Here is a 26757-nt window from a genome sequence, read left to right as displayed (position 1 = left end):
GGAAGAAAACAACAGAAATGTAATATTAGTCACCATGACCCTGATAGCATATAATAACGCTTTCCTAAACAGTTTCTTTCGGTACATGGATGAAGCTGTGTTGGGTTGACCTGTGGAGCGTGTGGGTGGACAAACGTCAGACAACAGCAGAAAGGAAGTGCCCAGCAGAACCATGTTCCTTTTCTCTCCTCAACCTTTTGTTTGAAAGATTTTTCCACTCAATGTTCCAGTCTCTCTCCTCTCCCCTCCAGGTGAATGGAGGTTTCTCAAGCACCAAGCTATCTCTCTATCTGGCTAATTAACCAAAAACAGAAAACTGTCAGTGAGGTGAGGTTGATAGTCTATTAGTCAGCAGCAATTCTACCTTTACTATCTGAACAGACCTGATTAGAGATGTAGCTGAGCTGCCTTTACAAATCCAGTCTTTATCAGTCTTTATCATGTCTGCCCTCGGTTACGCATGAATAATCCTCGAGTGTTTAACTGTCTCTTTCAGGAGAAGGGTGTGTGTGTGTGTGTGTGTGTGTGTGTGTGTGGGTGGGGGTGTGTGTGTGTGGGTGGGGGGGGGTGTGGGTGTGTGTGTGGGTGTGTGTGTGTGTGTGTGGGTGTGTGTGTGTGTGTGGGTGGGGGGGGTGTGTGGGTGTGTGTGTGTGTGTGGGGGGGGGGGGGTGGGGTGTGTGTGTGTGTGTGTGTGTGTGTGGGTGGGGGCTCTGGAAATATCTGGGAAAAGGTTTTTTTGGTTTTCCGGCCGCCCGTTCTTTCTTCATTCTTTTCTTTCTCAGCTTCTCATCTCCCTGTCTCCATTGATTTGAGTTTCAACACTTATATCTAATGCATCTATGATAAAGATTGCTCCATTCCCATCCTTATGTCATTTTCTGCTCTCTCTCTCTTTCTCTTCCTCTCTCTCTCCGTCTTTCAATCCTGTCCCTCTCATTCATGAGTCCATTCATCTGTCATCTATTGTATCTATCCCTCCCTCTCCTTCTTTCAATCCCCCCCGATTCCCTCTTCCGCTCTGTTTCTACCCCTCTCTCATTCACGAGTCAATTTTCTGTCATTATCTTTCTTACCACTGAGAATAAAGCCTTCATCTCTCTCCATCTCTGTGAGTGTGTGTTTGCGTCCTTGGGCTGCACCCCAGAGTGTAAGTTTATACTCTCCGTTCTATGACTTGCGTTCTAAAGGGACATTTCGAAATACACAAAGATGTGGAGTACTGTGGTCCCTGGCTGGCTTGTCGTGCAGTCTTCACCTGTCTGGGTGTGGAGAGGGCAGGATATATTATTCTCAAAGGACATTCAGTGAGAAATACTACACTGCGCCTAAGTATCTATTATGTGCTTATGTACTATGTGTTAGATATTGCAACAACAAATGCAAAAATACACAAAGAAAATGCTCTTGCAACACACCGATAGTACAGGCACCCCAGTCATCAGCACACCCATGTCTGTGCCCACACCTGGCTGAACTCATCCCTCCTTCATTTGAAAGACTCATTATTCCCTTTCTCCTGACCCCTGACTACACTGTGTTGTCCTGTATAGTGGACCCACCTGCCATTCCTCCATGGGGGTATTCAAACCTGCAACCTCTTGATCTTTAGTCAAATTCTCTAACCACTAAGCTCTGCCCACGTCCCTATGAGAACCTCATCTGCCTCCTTGGTCACATCTTTAAATAGTGTGTGTGGATCCTGCAGGTGTTTTGGTTACCAGGATTGTTTGTTTTGCAATACTTCATATACTGCAGAAAGGGCTGGGAGTGCAGGGTGTTAAGAGATAAGTGACAATACTCTTCCATAGGGGTGTTTCTACAGATACAATGAATACACACTACTAAAATGTACTCACAGGATAAGCTGCTCTCTAGCTGATAAAGCACACACAATTAATTCATTAATTAAATTGAAAATACATTTTGATGAATGCAATAACAGTTCTGTAAAAGTTCGTTTTTTCATGTCTTGCAGTTTGCTGGTAGACTGTTGTACTTAAATGTCAGATGACTCATGAGGTTCTAGGAAGTGATGCAGTTAGACCAATACCACAAATACGGGACCATGAAAAGGTTTTGTTTGAAACCTGTTGACTAATGTTAGTAGCCTACATGTTAAGCACAGTACTAAATATAAAGGTTTCATTCACTCGTCGTGGGACTACATGATATGAAAATTCATAACGAGAATAAAAATATATTTATTAATGAGGAACAACTTTCTCAGAAGATACTTCACTAATTGAAGTGTCATTGAGTAAACTGTAGCCTATGGCATTGCATTATAAATGTTAAGATCTTTAAATCCAAATTGGGGGGGGAAAGGGATAGGATTAAGTGTGTTTATTCCTACCGTGCATATTATCTCCAATTTAAACTGTCTCGTCTCCAACTACGTCCTTTTAAACGTTCAACAGGATGGGATAGGCTTTGTCCCCCATCCACTAATCACGTATTTTTAAAAATGTTTCATAAGTAGGCTAATCCATTGATCCGTGGAGCGCGACACCTGCATCAAGTCCACACACTTAAGCGATCTTTTGTGAGAAAGTTAACCAACTTTCACTTATCGAGTTCAGCGCAAGTCCTGCCCGTGAGAAAACTTACCAGTCACTTTGCTTGCGGTAAGCGCGCTCTTCCCGTTCTCCTCTGGTCTACTCTTATTTCACAAATCCACACATACTTTGTAAGTACGACATTAGCCTACCTCTAAAATGTTTTGCTTGTATATACTCAAAAAACTTGATGGCCAAATAACATTAATTAAGTAGCCCAGGTTATCTCACCCAATCAACATAATTCTAGCTAGACTTTCTATTACTCTTCCTGTGGATTCATCTTGCGTCTCTTCTATGGCAGGCCGATATCCGTATCACCGCTTCACGGTTCTGTCTCTAAGCAACGGAGTCCACAGCTCGTGAGTGACAGGACAGACAGTGACATCAGATGCACACAACAGATCGCTAAGTTAGACGCTAAGGGTAGACTATATAGTGCAGTTCCACCTGCAAAGAATGTTGCTGAGAAGGTGGTGACATCATTCGCGAGAACCGTCTTTTCTCTCGCTGCACTGAAACTTGTTGCAGCTGCTTGAAGCTACGACCACAGCATGGTCTGTTAGACAGACTTCAAAGAGAGCATTCTGGACGGCGTTAGTCAGAGGAAGTGGTTATAAAAGATAATGTCATCATATTCACACCTCTACTCTGGCAACAATGAATGCTTGAGGTTTCCTAACTTGTTTAGGATTGGAAAGTAATCTTTGTTTTATTTGTACTCACCCAAAACTCTCACTAACACGGGGGCTTCTGTGTGTGTGAAGTCACACATATGCTTCGGCTACACACAAAATACTCCTATTTACACACAAATAATATATTATAACCATTTAAAAGAAGTACGTGTTGCAGCCCCCAACCCTGGCGCAGATAAAATGCCACAGGGTAAAGAAGTTCTGAAAACGGTTAAGTGTTTCTTTGGCAGGAAAATATGTAAACGAAGTGCTTGTGTGCATGTTTAAAAGTCTGGTATAGGAGAGTGCTTTCATGTGTGTGCATGTGTGTGTATCTGACATCATACTCGCCCACTCACTCGAATCATCCGTTCCTTGCTCACGTTGTCATGGAGATTGTCAATTTGTGACCTTCACTAAATAGTGTATTCTGGCTACATGCCAACTTCTTGAACAAATAAAAACAAATCCAATACAAATAACTCGGCAGTCACAAATACTTTGCTTTGATTGATCTGGGCCATCGTAGCCCAGCATGCGCGTGGTCACCGAATGTATGCAGCACGAGACCATCTCCCAGTGAGGCGGTAATGGAAGATTATGTATGAGGTAACAGACATGTAGGTTAAGCTTATTTCGCTTCAATATAGTCAAATACAATTTTCTGTCACAGTGAAACGACGTTTTTGAAGCATACAGAGATAATTTAACCACTGTTCTTTGTAGATTTATCTAAGCTCTAGTGACGTGACAGGTTGAAGCTTACTGCTACGTGCTAGGCCTCCGAAAGACAGGCTTAGTTTTCTACCAGGAAAGTTTGAGGTGAACTTTTAATGATTACTGAAAGTCTTTTATCTAGACTTTTCATTTGAATGTGCGTGTATGTAATTTGTATAACATATAAGACACTACGTAGATAAATTAGCCGGATTGTTTTGTTTGTATTAAGCTAGGCTCAGAAAGTCTGGCTAGTCAGCTAATTTAGCTAATACTAGCTAGCTATCACTGACTGTAGCCTACTACGCTAGCTGTCGTTCAGTCGTTGTTAACTTACATATAACGTGGCCACATTTACTAAGCAGCTAAACTGAAGTGTTGTTTATACAGGTGAACGGCGTAAATTGAAAAATGACGAGCCTGGACGTTGTGTATGAGAAAATTCACTTCAGGCACGATCCAAAATGGTCAGGGCGCTTGGGCCCGCCCGACCGGGGCGGAGTGATCCTCTGCGTCGCCTGCGTAATTGAAATGATGGAGAGTTGTGATATTTCGGTATGATATTTAACTATTTACCATTACTTAACAATTTAGTTAACTGCTGATTAAGAAGCCAAGTATTTAGTTAACCATTAAAAAAATGTATTATCTTTACTCCTATCCTACTGTCAAACATGACAGATAGCTCTATCATTTCTACAAATTATCTACGAAATTCCCTTATGATGTTGTTGCCGTCTGTAGTCCGTAAGAAAGTCTGTGGCGCTATCTGGGATCAGCGGGGTCCTGAAGTTGAGCCCCGGAGCGCTACGGGCCCTGCTACAGCAAGACCACCGCGTGTGTCTGCACTTCACGGCGTCTCTACTGGGTGAGAGAGGGAGGCTATGTATGCACACAGGCGCACAGCTACGCAGCTGCAATCAAATACTCACATTTGATTCAGTATTTTCTGAAAAGATAAAAGGTACATATTAGGCTAAAGGCTCGCGGTTGTTCTTATACAGTGTCTTTATCTAACTGTTCTCCTGCCCCATAGGAATGCTTCATACTGTCAAGAACTCAGCCACGCTGGAACGGGTTGTTCAAGGTGAATTAGTGTGTGAAAGTAGAGAGAGAAATGAACACTGAAATGTTGACACTGAAAGCTTGTAGCCGTGGCCTAATGTTCATACTTTTAGTATTTCTCTTTGTCTATTGAACTGTGTTACATTGAATGGGACTGTTTTGGTTAGGGTAATGTTGAATTCATGGGCATTCAGGCCTAAGAGGGATGTGCTGATGAGCATGAAAACAGAATGGGTGTTTAGAGAGGGCTGGTGGTCAAAAGGGTTAGGGTGACTGGAATAAAAACCTACTCAGGCAAGGCACTTGAAACACGTTAATGTTAGTGTGCTTGTGGATATGTGAATTGCACATTTTGATAATTCATAAAATGGAGCCAAGTGAGGTATGACACATTATACAACATTAACATTTGGTGTGTTTATATGCGTGTGTGTTGGATGGGTGTGTGGATGGTTCTCTGACCACAACACTGTTAGAACTCTGCTCCTCTGATCCATGATATTCTGTACTTCATTAATGCACTATTTGTACATCGATCTGGGTAAAGTGTCTTCCAAATGTGTGGGTGTGTGTGTGGTGTGGGTGTGTGGGTGTGTGTGTGGTGTGTGTGTGTGTTTCAGTGCTGGTTCAGCTGCTCCTGGAGTTGCAGAGTGAGGAGTATGTACGCTACGTCCTGACTGAGATACACACACAGGTGAGACGTCAACAGGTGTGGCACACACACACAAACCAGCCGAATCACCCTTTCCAAAACAGTCTTTGTGCAGGCTGTTTTTGTCTGGAACTATTGTATTTTGTCATTATTTGCACATATAAGATAAGACATATACCGGTAAGATATCCATTCAGATAAGTCCAACAGAGACACATTCTCAGACACATACAGACAACTTGACCTGAATTGATTCATATAGATCTGCCGTCTTGGAGGAGTGGGAAAGCCTATGTTTCTTTCTACCTGCCTGCATGTCTGTTGTGGTTGTGTGTGTGAATATTTTCTTTGTTGCTGGTGAGGATTGAGGAGGTGGTTGCGGAGTCGTGGGCTCGGTAATTATCTGTCTGAAGGAAGAGATCCACAACATCAGAATATCGGATTAGAAAGATTCTGTCACTTGGAACGTTTATAGTCATCTGAATTGTGTCCTGAAATATTCTCCCTTGTCTTCAATCTGTTCTTGTCTTGAAGCCTCCTTTCTCTCTCACAACCTACCTCTCATCCTCCACCCCTTCATTCTTTCCTTTTGATATCACTTCTTTCACAGCTTTCACTAACACAACTTCTCTCTAACACATCATTAAGCCCTTCTAAAGCATGTCCTCCATCCCTTCTTCTTACCCTCTCTCTCTCTCCCTCTGTCTCTCTCTCTCTTTCCCTCCACCTTTCCACCTTCCCTCACACTCTTCCTCTCATCCTTCCGTCCGACCTCCCCCTTCCTTTCTCCCTCCCCACTTCACTCCATCCCTCTCCTCACCCTCCCTCTCCTCCCTCCCTCTGCTCCCTCTCCTTCCTCATCCTCTCCTCCCTCTCCTCATCCTCTCCTTCCTCTCCTCCCTCTCCTCTCCTATCCTATCCTATCCTATCCGCCCCTCTCTCTCCTCCCTCCTCCCTCTCCTCCCTCTCCTCATCCTCTCCTTCCTCTCCTCCCTCTCCTCCCCTCCCTCCCTCCCTCCCTCCCTCCCTCTCCTCCCTCTCCTCCCTCTCCTCATCCTCTCCTTCCTCTCCTTCCTCTCCTCCCTCCCTCCCTCCCCTCCCTCTCCTCCCTCCTCCCTCTCCTCATCCTCTCCTCCCTCTCCTCATCCTCTCCTTCCTCTCCTTCCTCCCCTCCCCTCCCTCCCTCCCTCCCTCCCCTCCCCTCCCCTCCCCTCCCCTCCCCTCCCTCTCCTCCCTCCTCCCTCTCCTCATCCTCTCCTCCCTCTCCTCATCCTCTCCTTCCTCTCCTCTCCTTCCTCCCCTCCCCTCCCTCCCTCCCTCCCTCCCTCTCTCCCTCTCTCCCTCCCTCTCCTCCCTCTCCTCATCCTCTCCTTCCTCTCCTTCCTCTCCTCCCTCCCTCCCTCCCTCCCCTCCCCTCCCTCTCCTCCCTCCTCCCTCTCCTCATCCTCTCCTCCCTCTCCTCATCCTCTCCTTCCTCTCCTCTCCTCTCCTTCCTCCCCTCCCTCCCTCCCTCCCTCCCTCCCTCTCCTCCCTCTCCTCATCCTCACCCTCCCTCCTCCTGCAGCTGTGTGAGCAGGCCAGTGTGAGAGGCTTCCTCCCCACGTTCACCTTCCTGGGAAAGCTGCTGGATGCTGTTCCCAACTTGCCCCACAGCCTGGCCCAAGAACATGGTGAGACACCAGACACAGCACTCTCTCCCTCTCTCTCCCTCTCTCTGTCCTTTCCGACCTTCTTCCTTAGATTTGTCTCCAAGGAAAGACATTAATCTTGTGTGAGGGTTTATTTTAAGCAGTGTCCTCACCTGGAAATTAAACTGTCCTTAACCATTACCTGTATAGTTACTTATATCCACCTAGAAACTATAAATAAATAAATAGGTCTGTGTGTGTCTCACCAGTTTTGTGTTGTTGTGTTTTATGTGGACAATCTATAATCTGAGAGGTTTTAGTGTGTCTGTTTGTGTGAATGTGTGTGCATGTGAGGGTTTGTGTGTGTGTGTGTGAGGGTTTGTGTGTGTGTGTGTGTGTGTGTGCGTGTGAGGGTTTGTGTGTGTGTGTGAGGGTTTGTGTGTGCGTGTGTGTGTGTGTACATGAGGGCTGCCAGTATTGTCGGTGTGTTCCCTACAGGCTCTGGTCACTCACCAAGGCTGCACTGGCGTGTTTAGAGTAACGACAGCTAAACAATGACAGAGGCCCAATACACACTGGTGTCACTATCACACTGCCCCCTGTCAGGGGACAGGGAGAGGAGGGAGAGGGGGAGAGAGAGAGACAGCGAGAACTAGAGAGAGGAGGAGAGGGAGTAAATGGAGGAGACAGAGAAAGGGATTAAGAGAGGGTTCAGGGAGAATGAAACGAGAGCAACAGAATAATGAACAAGAGAAATGGTCTGGGGTTACGGACTGTGGGGACAGAGAGTGAAATAGAAGGGGACAGTGAAGAGAGAGAGAGAGGGTTCTAGAACAGTCTCTAAAACCTGCATGCACACAGCAGGAGTTGGAGAGCATTGAAGTAAGTAAGTAAGTAAGACTTTATTTATATAGCACTTTTCATACAAGAATTGCAGCTCAAAGTGCTTTACATAAAATCAACAAACAATAATACAAGTGTTGATCTAAACTAGCCGCACTCTATCTGCGGTCTCTCGAATCCATCTTAGATCCGAGCTGCCACTTGCAGTTTCTAATACACAAACATGACAAGGGGGTAGACAGGACAAGACAAGGTAAACATGAGGAGAGAGGAGGAAAAAAGGCAACACCCAGACAATGCTCCTAGAGGAGTACAGTGTGGGAACAGACAAAAACCTCAGCACATAAGTACAGAGACATTGAAGATGTCTCTGTGTCCCTCTAGTCAGAGGTCTGTTACCAAGCAGGCTCCACCCTCTCTCTGCTCCCTTTCTGCTTCTTACCCAGCCTCAGCTAGGGTTGTCTGCCCTCCAGTTAAGGATCGCTCCTTACTCCTCCCTCCCCTTTTTACTACCCCTCTTCTCTCTCTGTGACAAGCTCTTTCTCACTCTCTAAAACCTTGTGTTACCCACCTCTCCCCCCTCCTCTCCCTTCCGTCTCTCCCTCCCTCCCTCTCTCCTCCTGTTCTCTCACCACTCCTCCCATCTCCTCTCAGATTTCTGTGTAATCCCTCGTGTCTGGAGGCGTCTCCTCGTTAGATTCGCTCCACAGAGCAACTGAGCCTCGGCCTCCCCAGGCACTCCCAGTCTGTCTGTGTGAGCTCACTCTGTCCTTGCTATAAAATCAAGCACGCCCTGACCAAAGGGAAGCCTGTGTACAGTGTAGTCCTGGTCCTGTGTGTTGTACACTGTGTGTGTGTGTGTGTTCTGACAAGGCGGTGAGAGGAGTCGTTTCATGTCTGGTTGTTGCTGCAGATCCTTCTCTGGTTGTTCTCTTCAATGTGTCTCTCTCCCTTATCCCTCCCTCCTTGTCTCTTCCACCTGGCTCCCGTGCTTCCCTACCTCTGCTGCCCCCCCCTGCCTCTCCCCCCCCCCTCTGCCTCTCCCTCTCTCCACCCACCCCCGCCCCCTCTCCAGGTCCTCTCCTGGAGCGTCTGTGCTCGGCCCTGCTCTACCCAGACGAGGGACTGAAGACGTCTCTGTTCTACGTGTGGCAGCGTGTGTGCGGCACTGCTGGGGGGTCTGGGGGCGCTCCTTTCGGAGCCCAGTCCCTCCCCGGCCCCCTGAGAGAGCGTCTGTGTATGCTGCTCCTGCAGACCCTGGAGCAGGCCTGCTGCCCCCAGCTCACCATCAACTGCCTGGGTGAGAAGGCTCGCCCACAGCTCTATATGGACCTGTGATACTGACGTTTTACTTATGGCTAATCAGTGTTTGTACCTGTATATCTGTGTGTGTGTGTGTGTGTGTGTGCACCTATATGTTTGGATGTGTGTGTGTCCCAGGTCTGCTGCTACAGCTGTTGAAGCTGGGAGAGGTGGTTTCCTTTCTGATGAACAGCAATTCTGACCAGGACCAAGACCAGGACCAGGAGACCAGTACCCCCCCGCTCTCTCTGCCTCTCATACTGAAGAAGGTGTTAGCAGCAGTAGAGCTGATCCTAACCAGAGGCTGTCATGACATCACCTGCTGAGTAATGTACACAACGTGTGTGTGTGTGTGTGTGTGTGTGTGTAGCTGCTGCTGAGTGGGGATGAGGTGTTGCAGGTTGCCAGTGCCCAATGCATGGTGGCCATCCTGGTTCACTCCCCGACTCAGTACTGTTCCCCTTTCATCCTGGCTGACGTACCTGGTGGGCGACACACACACACACACACTCCCTACTTTGTCCTCCCTGCTCCTCTACTCCTTTTCATCCCGTTCTTTCATCCCCCTCTCCTCTCATCCCCCATCTCTACTCCTTCCTCCCTTTCATGCCCCTCTCCCCTCCTCTACCTGCCCCCTCTCTCCTCCCCCTCTCCTCTCTCCACCTGTGCACTCCTCCCCCTCTCCTCTCCTCCACCTGCCCCTCTTGCCTCCTCTACCTGCCCCCTCTCTCCTCCCCCTCTCCTCCACCTGCCCCTCTCCCCTCCTCTACCTGCCCCCTCTCTCCTCCCCCTCTCCTCCACCTGCCCCTCTCCCCTCCTCTACCTGCCCCCTCTCTCCTCCCCCTCTCCTCCACCTGCCCCTCTCCCCTCCTCTACCTGCCCCCTCTCTCCTCCCCCTCTCCTCCACCTGCCCCTCTCCCCTCCTCTACCTGCCCCCTCTCTCCTCCCCCTCTCCTCTCTTCCTCCCTGGTCCAGAGTTCCTGTTTGAGTGTCTGTGTACCACCAGTGAGGTTCTGCTGTGGTCTGTTCACAGCAGTCTGCTGATGCTGACTGAAGATCCTCTCTTCTTCTCCCAGTGTCACTCTGTTTATGGTGAGACACATCTCACTCACACACACTCTCATATACACTCACACACTCTCATATACACCCTCACACACACACACACTCACACACTCTCATATACACACACACACTCACTCTCATATACACACACACACACACACTCTCATATACACCCTCACACACACACTCTCACACACACACACTCTCACACACACACACACACACACACACACACACACACACACACACTCTCATATACACCCTCACACACACACTCTCACACACACACACACACACACACACACACTCTCATATACACCCTCACACACACACACTCTCATATACACCCTCACACACACATTCTCATACACACACACACATACACACTCTCACACACACACACACACACACACACACACACTCTCATATACACCCTCACACACACACTCTCACACACACACACTCACACACACACACACACACTCTCACACACACACACACACACACACACACACACACACACACACACACACTCTCATATACACCCTCACACACACACCCTCACACACTCTCATACACACACACACACACTCTCATACACAGTGTCTGCTGATAGAGGGAATGGTTGTCGCCAGCACATCCCGAAACCATCTCTCACCTTCTGCTCCACTTCATTCAATCTGTCTCTCTCCCTTCCTCCTTCCTCTGTCTGTGTGTGTCTGTGTGTGTGTGTGTCAGGTATTGAGTCCCTGGTGTGTAGTCTGAAGCAGGTTCTGAAGATGACCAACCTGGAGGTGCAAAGCCAGGGCCTGCTGCTGCTCAGTGAGGTCCTGGAGAGGTGAGGTTTGGCTTGTAGGGGTGTTGTTGGGGAAACACAGGTACTCACACATGTTGCAGCGTCAGCACACAGACAAACACACACGCAGGTACCAACCGCATGTAGGTCAGTCATCGCCTGTGTGGGTGTGTGTTGATGTGTGTGTGTGGGTGTGTGTGTTGATGTGTGTGTTTATGTGTATGTATGTGTTGATGTGTGTGTGTGTTGACGTGTGTTGATGTGTGTGTGTGTTGACGTGTGTGTGTGTTGATGTGTGTGTGTGTTGATGTGTGTGTGTGTGTTGACGTGTGTGTGTGTTGACGTGTGTTGACGTGTGTGTGTGTTGACGTGTGTTGATGTGTGTGTGTGTTGATGTGTGTGTGTGTTGACGTGTGTGTGTGTTGACGTGTGTGTGTGTTGACGTGTGTGTGTGTTGATGTGTGTGTGTGTTGATGTGTGTGTGTGTTGACGTGTGTGTGTGTTGACGTGTGTGTGTGTTGATGTGTGTGTGTGTTGATGTGTGTGTGTGTGTTGACGTGTGTTGACGTGTGTGTGTGTTGACGTGTGTTGATGTGTGTGTGTGTTGATGTGTGTGTTGACGTGTGTGTGTGTTGACGTGTGTTGATGTGTGTGTGTGTTGACGTGTGTGTGTGTTGATGTGTGTGTGTGTGTGTGTTGACGTGTGTGTGTGTTGATGTGTGTGTGTGCAGACAGCCCGTAGGAGTGTGTTGATGTGTGTGTGTGCAGACAGCCCGTAGGAGTGTTGATGTGTGTGTGTGCAGACAGCCCGTAGGAGTGTTGATGTGTGTGTGTGCAGACAGCCCGTAGGAGTGTTGACGTGTGTTGATGTGTGTGTGTGTTGACGTGTGTGTGTGTTGATGTGTGTGTGTGCAGACAGCCCGTAGGAGTGCGTCTGTTCCCCAGCGGCCCGGCGTTCCTGGCAGTGGCTGAGGTGGTGCTAGGGGGCGTGGCCTCCTCCAGTCTGCAGGTGGCCACTCAGGCAGCACACACTGCCACTGCCCTGCTCAGGTACACACACACACGCACAAACACAGTGACACACACACACACTTTCTCCTACCTTCTATCTCAGTCCTCTCTGTGTGTCCAGGCTTCAGCACCAGTCCAGCCCAGTGCAGTACCAGGCTGTGGAGAGGCTGGTGAAGGTCATCACAGCCAGGTGTGCTGAGCTGCCCCTACCCTCCTCCTCTCACCGCCCAGGCCCTGTGAGTCTCCTCCCTCCTCCTCCCTCTCCCTCTCTCCTCCTCCCTCTCCTCCTCCCTCTCTGCTCCTCCCTCTCTCCTCCCTCTCCTCCTTCCTCTCTTCTCCTCCCCCTCTCCTCCCTCTCCTCCTCTCCCTCTCATCATCCCTCTCTCCTCCTCCCTCTCCCTCTCTCCTCCTCCCTTTCTCCTCCTCTCTCTCTCCTCCTCCCTCTCCTCCTCCTCCCTCTCTTCTCCTCCCCCTCTCCTCCTCCCTCTCCTCCTCCTCCCTCTCCTCCTCCCTCTCTTCTCCTCCCCCTCTCCTCCTCCCTCTCCTCCTCCTCCCTCTCCTCCTGTTCTGTAAGTGTTCTTCTCTCTGCTCTTCTGTGTCTCCAGGGGAGTCTGAAGGCCAGTGAGGCCCACAGCCAGGCCTCCGGGGCGGGGGGCTTTCTACTTCAGGCCCTGGTCTGCCTGCAGGCCGCCTGCAGGTAGGCTGCACACAGTAAGAATCTCAACTTACTGTACGTTATGTGTCATTTACAGTAGTGTGTGTTTGTGTGTGTGTCAGGCTTGCGGAGCAGTGTGTGTCAGAGCCCGGGCTGAAGGAGAACGTGTTCACCGCTCCCTCGGGTCAGAGTCAGGGTCAGAGTCAGGGTCAGAGTCAGGGTCAGAGTCAGGACCCGCTCGAGTCTCTGTGTGTGTGTCTTCTGCACAGCTGTGACTCTGTCTGCATCCCCACGGTCACTGTGAGAGCTGCTACTCCACACACACACAAAGTACATTTATACTCATAGTATGTTGTGTTGACTCATAGTGTGTGTGTGTGTGTGTGTGTGTGTGTGTGTGTGTGTGTGTGTGTGTGTGTGTGTGTGTGTGTGTGTGTGTAGAGGCAGTGTGAGCGTTCTTCCAGTCCTCAGGTTTTGCAGTTCTTCTACTCCATCCTGCTGTCCCAGTTCTCTCTGCTTCCCGTGCTCATGCCCCGCTTCGCTGCCAAACTGGGTGAGCTCAGGGCTCTACAAGGGTTCACTAGGGTCAGGGGTCAGGGTTCTAGAAAGTTTCACTAGGGTCAGGGTTCTAGAAAGTTTCACTAGGGTCAGAGGTCACAGGGTAATGTTATTACTACATGAGATACCACTGGACAATGCAAGAACCTTGTTTACCTTGTCACCCATCACCTGTTCCTCTTCCCATTTATTCCCCATTCTTTCCTCCATATCCCTCCTCTTCCTCCTCCTCTTCCTCCTCCTCCTCTCTCCAGCCTCGTCTGGTTTCTACAGGCTGGCTCTGGAGAACAAAGCTGTCCTCTGTGTAGGAGGCAGGTAACAGAAGAACACACACACACACACACAGACTAACAGAGCCTAACAAAGCAGTGAAGCCTGAGATCTCCATTCTTTTCCTGTCACTTCTGGCTCCTCCTGGCCGTCAAGCTTCTGTCTCGCTGGTACATCTCTCTCCCTGTGTCTGGTAAACGCATGTGTGTGTATGTGTGGGACTGTGTGTATGTGTGTGGGAGTTCTTTTGGTGTGTGAGCTGGAATGAAACAGAATCCCCAGAGCTCTTACCTGAAGTGAGAATGCTGTCTTCAGAACACAACCACTGTTCTGTTCTCTTTCACTTTTACAAGCTCACCCTGTCAAATGACGCTCATTATGGTGTTCTATCCTCTCTCTAACTTTCTCTCTCTCTCCCCCCCATCTCTCTCTCTCTCTCTCTCTCTCTCTCAGGAACTCTTCTCTGAATGTGTCGTGCAGTGTGTTTATTCAGAAGCTCAGTGTGTGTCTGCTGTCCCAGATCTCCCCGCTGCAAGGTACATTACTGACTCACCCAGAAACCACACACAGGTACCGACTCACCCAGACACCACACACACAGGTACCGACTCACCCAGACACCACACACAGGTACCGACTCACCCAGACACCACACACAGGTACCGACTCACCCAGACACCACACACAGGTACCGACTCACCCAGACACCACACACAGGTACCGACTCACCCAGACACCACACACAGGTACTGACTCACCCCCTGTGTGTGTTCTCCCAGACCAGGAGGAGGTGGAGAGTGTGTTGGGGTGCGTGCTGCCTGCTCTGTGTGTGCGTGTGTCAGACTGGCCCTCTCTGCTGGCCGAGGCCCAGGGGCCCCACACACACTCTGCTGGCCCCAGGGCCATCCAGCACTGCCTGCTCCTGATGCTGCAGCTGGCCCTGCAGCACGGAGACAGGTACACACACTCACACAGGACCCAGAGCCGCCTGCTGCTGCAGCATGGAGACAGCTTCACACACTCTGAGATACATAAACACACACACAATCCCTCTCAGGCCTATAAATACAGGCTGTGTTTGTGTGTGTGTGTACCTCTGTGTGTGTGTGTACATCTCTGTGTACCTCTCTGTGTGTGTACCTCTGTGTGTGTGTGTACCAGGCTGCTTCCTGACTCCACAGTGTTCTCCAGTGTGTGTGGGCTGCTGTGTTCAGTACAGCACCCAGGGCACGGCCCGCCCCTGCCCACCTGGGTGCTCAGAGCTGCCCTCTACCTGCTGGCTGCCACTCAGGACCGGAGCCCCCCTCTCTCCTGGGTAACGCTGCTCACACACACACAGTGTCTCTCTCTCCCCCTCTCTCTCTCCTCCCCCTCACTCGCTCTCTCTTTCGCTTACATTTAGTCATTTTAGCAGACGCTCTTATCCAGAGCGACTTACAGTGAGTACAGGGACATTCCCCCGAGGCAAGCAGGGTGAAGTGCCTTGCCCAAGGACACAACGTCATGTGCACCGGCCGGGAATCGAACTGGCGACCTTCAGATTACTAGCCCGATGCTCTATCCGCTCAGCCACCTGACTCCCTCGCTTGCTTGTTCTCTCGCTCTCTCTGACAGGAGGGTGAATCCTCCAGGAGGATTTCATACAACAAAAGGAATATGTTGTATGAAATCAGATAAATTCATAAACTGTCTCTGTCACTACCACTCATCCTCCCCCTCTTCCTCTCCCACTCTCTGTTTGTGTCTATCCCTCCCCCCCTCTCCCCCATCTCCTCCGCCCTCCAGGCTCCTCTGAACAGCATCAGTAAGACCCTGTCCTCCAGTCCCAGCCTCTCCTCCCTCTACATCCACCACGCCGCCCTCCTCCACTTCCTGTACCGCTACCCTGAGCTGGCCCAGGGCTTTGGAGCCCAGGTCCTGGAGCTGTGGCTGAGCTACCAGACCAGAGAGCCAGACCTGGCTCCAGAGCAGAGCGGAGTCAGGGTGCGTCTGGGAGCGTCTGGGAGCGTCTGGGAGCTGTCATATCAGGCTGTCTAGAATGTGGAGGGTGTTCACGGTCTCTCATGCTTTCCCCTTTAAGGGTGATAAGAAACGTGTTTTTGTAAAACGTTGAAAGACAAGCATTTTTCAGACTGAAACTCACGTACGGATTTGACCTGATTAAAACGTGATCGACCCTAACTGTTGACCAGGACCAGGAGAGCGCTGTCCTGCTGGCTCTGATGGAGAAGAACCCCTCAGTCATCCTGACCATGCTGGTAAGACCCTGCTCACCTACCTCACCTCCAGTGTATTCCACACACGATACTGTTCCAGTTCCATCCTGCTGTCTGTGTAACAGGGCCTGGTGTGTACCAGGGAGGGGCCCCTGGCAGAGAGGGCCTTGGCCCTGCTGGGGGTGTTCATGCAGGGCAGGGGAAGCTGTGATGCCAGCCTGGCTGCGCTCATCACTCCCACCCTGCTCCAGGTGCTGCAGAGGCTCACCCTGGAGGGGCCAGGCCAGGGTGAGACACACACACACATCCACTTTCTCCTCTACCCTGTCCTCCTCTCCTGTCCTCTCTTCTCCTCTTCTCTGCTCCTCCTTGCCTACACCATATGAGGAATTAGCATTCATATATACTTTATATTAGCTCCCCTTTAGAGAAGTATTCCTGGGGGTGATGGAGGAGAGGAGAACATGTAGATGAGGGTCTGCTTTAATCCTCTCTCAACGGGTTCATCCTGTCTGCCTGCCTTCTCTTCATATTCCCACTACATTTTCTTTTACATACTTCTGCTTTTATGTAAATCTCCCTCCCTCCCTGCCTGCTCTCCCTCTCTTCCCTGCTCTCTCTCTCTCCTCCCTCTCCCTGCTCTCTCTCTCCTCCCTCTCCCTGCTGTCTCTCTCCTCTCCCTGCTCTCTCTCTCCTCTCCTCCCTGCTGTCTCTCTCCTCTCCCTCCCTGCTGTCTCTATCTCCCTCCCTGCCTGCTCTCCCTCTCCCTCTCCTCCCTGCTCTCTCTCTCCTCCCTCTCCCTGCTCTATCTCTCCTCCCTCTCCCTGCTGTCTCTCTCCTCTCCTCCCTGCTGTCTCTCTCCTCTCCTCCCTGCTATCTCTCTCCTCTCCTCCCTGCTGTCTCTATCTCCCTCCCTGCCTCCTCTCTCCCTCCCTGCTCTCTCCTCCCTCTCCCTCCCTCCCTGCCTCCTCCCTCCCTGCCTCCTCCCTCCCTGCCTCCTCCCTCTCCTCCCTGCTCTCTCCTCCCTCTCCTCCCTCTCCTCCCTGCTGTCTCTCTCCTCTCCCTCCCTCCCTGCTCTCTCTCCTCCCTCTCCTCCCTCCCTCCCTCCCTGTCTCTCTCCCTCCCTCCCTGCTGTGTCTCCCCTCTCTCTCCTCCAGGTGTGGACTCTCTCTCCCTGGTACTGAGGTTGTTGTGTGTGACCCAGACCAGACGGGGTCCGGCTGACAGTGATACGGACGGAACCCACTTCAAGCTGCTTTACCACGGTCAGGTCAGAGGTCAGAGGTCACAGGGTCAGAGGTCACAGGGTCAGAGGTCACAGGCTCGTCCTAGGGGTCAAACACACTGATCCTCAGTCAGTGTCTGTGCTGCACTTCCTTACTTTTCAGGTCAGTCACAGTTCTCTACCTCGCTGCAGTCGAAGAAGCTCTTGTTGTAGATAAACGTGAATCTAACCGAAGTGAATCCCCCCCCCACCACAATCCTGCCCCAGCCAGTCCAGCACCACCCTGCCCCACCACCACCCTGCCCCACCACCACCCTGCCCCACCACCACCCTGCCCCACCACCACCCTGCCCCACCCTGCCCCACCACCACCCTGCCCCACCACCACCCTGCCCCACCCTGCCCCACCACCACCCTGCCCCACCACCACCCTGCCCCACCACCACCCTGCCCCACCCTGCCCCACCACCACCCTGCCTGGTGCAGGATGGGAGTATTAAGCTCCAGAGATACTCTCTGTTCTCGCTTGATGATCGCCAATGTCATGTTCCTCTCTTTTCTGTTTCACTTTCTTCCTCTTTCACTCTCTTGGTCTTTCTCATGTCCTTGTGTGTGTGTGTTTGTGTGTGTGTGTGTGTGTGTGTGCAGTCAGTAACTTGGCAGGGAAGTTGCAGCCCACCAACACAGAGTCTCTGCTGCCGGCCTTCACCTTCCTGCACTGCTGTCTCAGCCTGGCTCCAGCTCACTGTGGTGATGGAGGTGACACACACGCACACACACACACTGATTGTTCTCTTGAGTATATACTGACATTGTCTGTCCTCCTCTCCCCAGCTGTGTCCATGTTGCTGAGCAATACTGGACTAATGAATCAACTACAAGCTATCCTCTCCTCCTCCCTCTCTCCCTCCCTCTCTCCCTCCCTCTCTCCCTCCCTCTCTCCGTCCTGTGCCCTGCTGTGTTGCGCTCGTCTGCTCCTGTCCTCCCTGGTCACCCTGCAACACACACACTCCAGCCAGGTACAGCAACACACACACACACACTCCAGCCAGGTACAGCAACACACACACACACACACACTCCAGCCAGGTACAGCAACACACACACACACACTCCAGCCAGGTACAGCAACACACACACACACACTCCAGCCAGGTACAGCAACACACACACACACACACTCCAGCCAGGTACAGTAACACACACACACACACACTCCAGCCAGGTACAGCAACACACACACACACACTCCAGCCAGGTACAGCAACACACACTCCAGCCAGGTACAGCAACACACACACACACTCCAGCCAGGTACAGCAACACACACACACACTCCAGCCAGGTACGCCCTCTGATGACATCTGAGGACCACACACGTGCTACACACACACACAGACTGCACGCTACACACACACACTGCTTAAACAGACTGCACGCACACACACACACACACACACAGGAGTGTTCCAGGCTGCAGCACAAGAAAGCCATATCGTCATGGATACTGGCAGATCCCTCCAGTGTCTAGGGTCTCAGCTAAAACCCTCATTTACAAACTCACTCAGGGCCAAGTCTCCACAACCCAGATCCTCTCACACACAGCTCTTCCAGATCATCTCACACACAGCTCTTCCAGATCCTCTCACACACAGCTCTTCCAGATCGTCTCACACACAGCTCTTCCAGCTCCTCTCACACACAGCTCTTCCAGATCCTTTCACACACAGCTCTTCCAGATCCTCTCACACACAGCTCTTCTAGATCCTCTCACACACAGCTCTTCCAGATCGTCTCACACACAGCTCTTCCAGATCTTCACACACAGCTCTTCTAGATCCTCTCACACACAGCTCTTCTAGATCCTTTCACACACAGCTCTTCCAGATCTTCACACACAGCTCTTCTAGATCCTCCCACACACAGCTCTTCTAGATCCTTTCACACACAGCTCTTCCAGATCCTTTCACACACAGCTCTTCTAGATCCTCTCACACACAGCTCTTCTAGATCCTCTCACACACAGCTCTTCCAGATCTTCACACACAGCTCTTCTAGATCCTCTCACACACAGCTCTTCTAGATCCTTTCACACACAGCTCTTCCAGATCCTTTCACACACAGCTCTTCTAGATCCTTTCACACACAGCTCTTCCAGATCCTCTCACACACAGCTCTTCCAGATCGTCTCACACACAGCTCTTCCAGATCTTCACACACAGCTCTTCTAGATCCTCTCACACACAGCTCTTCTAGATCCTTTCACACACAGCTCTTCCAGATCTTCACACACAGCTCTTCTAGATCCTCTCACACACAGCTCTTCTAGATCCTTTCACACACAGCTCTTCCAGATCCTTTCACACACAGCTCTTCTAGATCCTTTCACACACAGCTCTTCCAGATCCTCTCACACACAGCTCTTCCAGATCCTCTCACACACAGCTCTCCCAGATCCTTTCACACACAGCTCTTCCAGATCCTTTCACACACAGCTCTCCCAGATCCTTTCACACACAGCTCTTCCAGATCCTTTCACACACAGCTCTTCCAGATCCTTTCACACACAGCTCTTCCAGATCCTTTCACACACAGCTCTTCCAGATCCTTTCACACACAGCTCTTCCAGATCCTTTCACACACAGCTCTGCCAGATCCTTTCACACACAGCTCTTCCAGATCCTTTCACACACAGCTCTTCCAGATCGTCTCACACACAGCTCTTCCAGATCTTCACACACAGCTCTTCTAGATCCTCTCACACACAGCTCTTCTAGATCCTTTCACACACAGCTCTTCCAGATCCTCTCACACACAGCTCTTCCAGATCCTGCAGCTCTTGCAGCTCCTCTGATCTGGGTTTGTATTTACGCCAGCCTGGGAGATAATGAAGCAGATCTGAAGCGCATCTCCTTCCCATAATTCACTTCCACATAGAGCTGCACCCGTGAGGGAGGCACCCAGCGGACACAAGAAGAGAACGGAGAACAACCCACAGAACCTGGCATGTTCTCCTACTGACTGTAACACAGAACAGAGACTTCTCAGACACGGGCTCTTATATAGATCTCTGCTTCCCCTCAGACATGACTCATACAAAATGGCTCTGTGCCGCAAGGCCATTTTTGTGACACAATATTTTTTTGGCTGAAATTTCGGTGCATCCTTAGAGTGTTTTGTGTTCTGTGCCGTTGCTGTGGTGAAGGTGTTGCGTTGTGTGGTATTGCTTTTTACTGTATTAGGTTATGGTGTATGGCAGTGTTGTTGTGTTATTGTGTTGTTATTGGGTTGTTCAGGTCCACAAGAAAATCAGTCTGAACCTGGAGAGCATGGTTCAGACTCTGCTCTGCAGGAAGACCCACACTCACACTCTGCTGCTGGGTAACTACACAACTACCACTGACTAACTTGTTAAACCTCCACTGGCTAACTATCTTAACTAACCACTGGATCATTTATAACTAGATATCTGTATTGTGTGTTATATTGCTTCACTGCCATGTGAGCAGTGTTTTAACTGGTGCAGGAGCTGAGATAGGAGCTCTCCTCTCTCTGTCTGTCTCTCTCTGTCTCTCCAATCTGGCTCTCTCTTCTCTCAAACTGTCACTTCATTTATCTCCCTCTCACCCTTTCTTTTTCCTCTCCTCTTACAGCTCTTCTATCTTTATGGAGACACACACACACCCACTCACACATCTTTGACTATCTGCTCCCTCTGAGAGCTGCAGTGTGTCAGTGAGTGTGGCTGAAGAGTTTAGCTACTGACCTCCAGCTCTCTGTGTTTAACCAGTCCTACCTCTTTACAGTCTGTCCATCCTTCTCTCTTTCTCTGATCTCACCTTCGTGTGACCCTTCTACTCTACCCTCCTGTCTTCTCCAGTCTCATCCCTCCTCTCATCCCTTCTCTCATCCCTCCTCTCATCCCTTCTCTCATCCCTTCTCTCATCCCTCCTCTCATCCCTCCTCCTCTCATCCCTCCTCTCATCCCTCCTCTCATCCCTCCTCTCATCCCTTCTCCTCTCATCCCTCCTCTCATCCCTCCTCTCATCCCTCCTCTCATCCCTTCTCTCATCCCTCCTCTCATCCCTCCTCATCCCTCCTCTCATCCCTTCTCCTCATCCCTCCTCTCATCCCTTCTCTCATCCCTCCTCTCATCCCTCCTCTCATCCCTCCTCCTCTCATCCCTCCTCTCATCCCTTCTCCTCTCATCCCTCCTCCTCTCATCCCTCCTCTCATCCCTCCTCTCATCCCTCCTCTCATCCCTTCTCCTCTCATCCCTCCTCCTCTCATCCCTCCTCTCATCCCTCCTCTCATCCCTTTTCTCATCCCTCCTCTCATCCCTCCTCTCATCCCTTCTCCTCTCATCCCTCCTCTCATCCCTCCTCCTCTCCCCCAGCCAGCTCTCTGAAGCTGATGCAGGCGGTACTGGATGTGGATGTGTCTTCAGAGCTGCTGTGTGTGGCTGTGGTCCCTGGGTCTGGCTCCAGGCCTGTAGGGGGCGCTGACAGCTGTCTCGACCCCCTGGGCTCCTCTGGGGCCCTGCGCCTGGCCACCGCTCTCTACAGCCTGCTGCTGCAGGTACTCTACACACACACAGTCATACAGACAAGCATCCGTCACACATGCATATGTATTCATGTATGCGCAGACACACACAAGACTATGGGGGAGAGAGACACAAGTGCAGATGCTCATGCGCACACACACACACATGCGCATACATACCCCTGCTCTACTGGGTTCAGAGATCTGTAGCTATAGAGAAGAGAGGAGGAGGCAGGGGAGGAGGGAGAGAGAGAGAGATGTTCTAATGTGTCCAGAGATCTGCAGCACACAGGGCTATAAGCCTCCTCTTCCCTATCTCCTCTCCATCCTCCACTGACTTGTCCATGTCATTCCCTTTTCCCTCTCTCTCTCCTGTCTTCTCCTAATCTTCTCTCTCTCTGGTCCTCTTCTCTACAGCTGTCTGGCACAGCAGACTATTTCTGGTGTCTGCTCAGTGTGGCCTGTCAGGGGAGGACAATACATTATTAACCTCCTCTCTCCTCTCTCTACCTCTCCAGATCAGTGTGCCTTCTCTCTCATCTCTCTATTTTTATCTCCCTCCCTTTATCTCCTCACACTGTTCCTGTCATCACTCCCACTTTTGACTATATGGTTATGTGCATATACTGTATATTCTCACTATTTCTCACTCATGTCGGCCTAAGTAAGTTCGTCTGTCTTGGCTTCCCCTCTCTCTTCCTCCATCAAACACACACTCACTTTTGTTTCCTTATATAACTGAATCCCCCCCCATCTCTGTCAACCCCTCCTCCCTCTGCCCTCCCTCTCTCTACCCTCTTCTCTCTCTACCCCACCCCCCCCCCAGAAGCAGCATCTGGTGCTCAGGGTGTCTGTGAGCTGTCTGGGTTCTCTACTGGCCTACCTGCAGAGGAAGAGTCCTCTCACAGGTACCTAACTCTGTCTGTGAGTGATGTACACTTATCTATAGAGGTGAGAGAAAGAAGCAGCGATGATCTCAGACTGTCTGATATGATTCTCTGTCAGTTTAATTCACTCTTTCAATTTCTCCTTTCCCTCTCCCCCCCTCCCCCTCTCTACCCCTCCCCCTCTCTACCCCTCCCCCTGTCTCCCCCTCTCCCCTCCTCCCCCTCCCCCTGTCTCCCCCTCACCCTGTCTCCCCCTCTCCCCTCCACCTGTCTCCCCCTGTCTCCCCCTCACCCTGTCTCCCCCTCTCCCCTCCCCCTGTCTCCCCCTCCCCCTGTCTCCCCCTCCACCCCTCCCCCTCTCCCCCCCTCCCCCTGTCTACCCCTCCCCCTGTCTCCCCCTCTCTACCCCTCCTCCTCTCCCCCCCCTCCCCCTGTCTCCCTCCCCCTCCCTCCCCCTGTCTCCCCCCCTGTCTCCCCCTCCCTCCCCCTGTCTCCCCCTGTCTCCCCCTCCCTCCCCCTGTCTCCCCCTCCCTCCCCCTGTCTCCCCCTGTCTCTCCCCCCTCCCCCTGTCTCCCCCTGTCTCCCCCTGTCTCCCCCCCCCTCCCCCTGTCTACCCCTCCCCCTGTCTCCCCCTCTCTACCCCTCCTCCTCTCCCCCCCTCCCCCTGTCTCCCTCCCCCCCCCTCCCCCTGTCTCCCCCCCCCTCCCCCTGTCTACCCCTCCCCCTGTCTCCCCCTCTCTACCCCTCCTCCTCTCCCCCCCCTCCCCCTGTCTCCCTCCCCCTGTCTCCCCCTCTCTACCCCTCCTCCTCTCCCCCCCCTCCCCCTGTCTCCCCCTGTCTCCCCCTCCCTCCCCCTGTCTCCCCCTCCCTCCACCTGTCTCCCCCTCCCTCCCCCTGTCTCCCCCTGTCTCTAGCCCAGCATGTGGTGTGTCAGCCCTGGTGTCGTCTCCTCCTCCACTCTCTCCTCCACTCTGGAGAAACCTGCCTGCTACACCCTGCCAGTCTCACCCTGCTAAGCCTGGTAACACACACACACACACACACACATACCACATACACACCAATGTTACCAGGCTGAGCAGGTGTGTGTGTGTGTGTGTGCAGCTGGTGGCAGCAGGCAGCAGTGTGGTGATGTGGGAGTCAGACCTGAGGAAGGTGCTGGACGCCGTGGAGACGAGAGGTCTGGAGGAGCTGGGAGAGCAAAGCACACAGGCCCTCTCTCTGCTGCTCACACAGGTACACACACACACTCTGCTGCTCACACAGGTACACACACACACTCTGCTGCTCACACAGGTACACACACACACACTCTGCTGCTCACACAGGTACACACACACACACTCTGCTGCTCACACAGGTACACACACACACTCTGCTGCTCACACAGGTACACACACACACACTCTGCTGCTCACACAGGTACACACACACACACTCTGCTGCTCACACAGGTACACACACACACACTCTGCTGCTCACACAGGTACACACACACACACTGCTGCTCACACAGGTACACACACACACACACACTCTGCTGCTCACACAGGTACACACACACACACTCTGCTGCTCACACAGGTACACACACACACACTCTGCTGCTCACACAGGTACACACACACACACACACTCTGCTGCTCACACAGGTACACACACACACACTCTGCTGCTCACACAGGTACACACACACACACACTCTGCTGCTCACACAGGTACACACACACACACACACTCTGCTGCTCACACAGGTACACACACACACACACACTCTGCTGCTCACACAGGTACACACACACACACACACTCTGCTGCTCACACAGGTACACACACACACACACTCTGCTGCTCACACAGGTACACACACACACACTCTGCTGCTCACACAGGTACACACACACACACTCTGCTGCTCACACAGGTACACACACACACACACACTCTGCTGCTCACACAGGTACACACACACACACACACACTCTGCTGCTCACACAGGTACACACACACACACTGCTGCTCACACAGGTACACACACACACACTCTGCTGCTCACACAGGTACACACACACACACACACACTCTGCTGCTCACACAGGTACACACATACAGTACACATGCAGAGTATCTTCCACAGTGTGTCCAGACAGGATGCAGTGCTTCATTAGGTCAGGTGGCTGAGCGGTGAGGGAGTCGGGCTAGTAATCTGAAGGTTGCCAGTTCGATTCCCGGCCTTGCAAAATGACGTTGTGTCCTTGGGCAAGGCACTTCACCCTACTTGCTCTGGGGGGAATGTCCCTGTACTTACTGTAAGTTGCTCTGGATAAGAGCGTCTGCTATATGATGTAATGTAAATGTAAGTCCCTCTCACTGCCTGTCTTCAGAGTGACAGGAAGTGACTGTGTTCTGGGACGTTTTCTCTCCCTCCTCACCATCTTCTGCTGTTTGCTGCGTTTCCTTTGTGCCTCACAGACAGAGCTGTGTATGTTAAAGAGAGAGGGAGAGAGAGAGACTAGATGTGTGAGAGACCAGGGGTTGTTGGATCAAAGATGATCTCATGGGAGATTGTTCTTATTTAAACCTCTCACAGATTCTATCACCACCAGGCTCCTGTCTGTCATCTCTCTGTCGTTCTCTCTCTCTCTCTCTCTCTCTCTCTCTCTCTCTCTCTCTCTCTCTCTCTCTCTGTCGTCCCCTCTCTCTCTGTCTCTCTCTCTTGTTTAACCCTACACCGTTCTCTCTTACTACTCAATTGGTCTTCCTCTTCCTCTCCCCCTCTTCCTCCTCTCCTCTTCCTCTCCTCTTCCTCTCCTCTTCCTCTCCTCTTCCTCTCCCCCTCTCCTCTTCCTCTCCTCTTCCTCCTTCTCTCCCCTTCCTCTCCTCTTCCTCTCCTCCCCCTCTCTTCCCCCTCTTCCTCCTCCTCTCCTCTTCCTCTCTTCCTCTCTTCCCCCTCTTCCTCTCTTCCCCCTCTTCCTCTCCTCGTCCTCTCCTCCTCCTCTCCTCTCCTCTTCCTCCTTCTCTCCCCTTCCTCTCCTCTTCCTCTCCTCCCCCTCTCTTCCCCCTCCTCTCCTCTTCCTCTCTTCCCCCTCTTCCTCTCCTCTTCCTCTCTTCCCCCTCTTCCTCTCTTCCCCCTCTTCCTCTCCTCTTCTTCCTCTCCTCTTCCTCTCCTCTTCCCCCTCTTCCTCTCCTCTTCCCCCTCTTCCTCTCCTCTTCCCCCTCTTCCTCTCCTCTTCCCCCTCTTCCTCTCCTCCTCCTCTCCTCCCCAGCTCCAGAGCAGTGTCCTCCACCCCTCACTGTCTGAGGAGCAGAGACGCCGGGCTGACGCTCTCATGGAGTCCCTGCCCCCACTGCCCCCCACTCCCCTCCATCTGCTGGCCACCAGCCTTCTGTATCCTTCACACACACACACACACACACACACACAGAGAGAGCAAGGTAGTGTGAGAGAGAGGGAGCGAGAGAGGGATCAATGGTGAATGAGAGAGAGGTATCAAGATCACTGAAGTGATATAAGAAGTGCGAGCACCACTTATCAGTCTTTACTGATTACAGATCTTGGATCTAATCTGAGTCAATCTGTTCATCCCTCAGAAAATCATATTTACTTTGCCTCACATCTCTCTGTCGTCTTTCTGAGCTGTAAACGGTTTTACACACACACACACACACACAGCCTCTATAGAAGCTGTCTCATATCCAGAATCTTTAACCCTGCAGCACAGGCAAATTGAAGAGCTTTCCACCGCTCTGTCTGCTTTCACTGTGAGGATGAACACTTCTACTGCAAGAGGATGAACTGGCGTACAGTTTGGATGGAATCAAATCATTTATTGATTGCAATGTGTTCCATTTATTTGTCTTGATATTGTTCTCAAGAAATCTAGCCTTTTCTGAAGACTTGCCATAGAAGACAAATTATATTGTACAAGTAGTCTAGCACAGCAACGTATTTTCCCTCAAATGAATGAATAAATCATTAAAACTTATTTTTAGAAAGATATTTATATATAAAGTATTTTTTTTTCATAACGTGTTTTTTTTAATAGTCTTATATGTTACCATACCACGGTACGTTACGCCGGTGGACTCG

General features: G+C 51.3%; 1 protein-coding gene across 1 annotated transcript; it reads left to right on the top strand.

The window, feature by feature from the left end:
* The first annotated feature begins 3855 nt into the window (after positions 1–3855).
* Positions 3856–26640, top strand: LOC134034040 (meiosis inhibitor protein 1-like). The gene is made up of 33 exons (XM_062478369.1): positions 3856–4054; positions 4340–4504; positions 4694–4817; positions 4986–5036; positions 5635–5708; positions 7231–7336; positions 9213–9437; positions 9578–9708; positions 9810–9924; positions 10415–10531; positions 11243–11342; positions 12216–12350; positions 12433–12547; positions 12917–13008; positions 13089–13266; positions 13408–13519; positions 13779–13839; positions 14248–14330; positions 14574–14751; positions 14956–15109; positions 15580–15801; positions 15987–16052; positions 16136–16298; positions 17168–17275; positions 17884–17994; positions 18070–18254; positions 20532–20616; positions 21632–21813; positions 22607–22688; positions 23582–23688; positions 23772–23903; positions 25934–26055; positions 26390–26640. Exons 2-33 carry the CDS (start codon positions 4361–4363, stop codon positions 26460–26462), a joined length of 3933 nt encoding a protein of 1310 aa, XP_062334353.1. The 5' UTR covers positions 3856–4054; positions 4340–4360; the 3' UTR covers positions 26463–26640.
* Positions 26641–26757: the final 117 nt, after the last annotated feature.

The sequence above is a fragment of the Osmerus eperlanus genome, chromosome 2, assembly GCF_963692335.1.
Source record: "Osmerus eperlanus chromosome 2, fOsmEpe2.1, whole genome shotgun sequence".
Classification (NCBI taxonomy): Eukaryota; Metazoa; Chordata; class Actinopteri; order Osmeriformes; family Osmeridae; genus Osmerus; species Osmerus eperlanus.
This window is presented reverse-complemented; position numbering and strand designations above follow the sequence as displayed.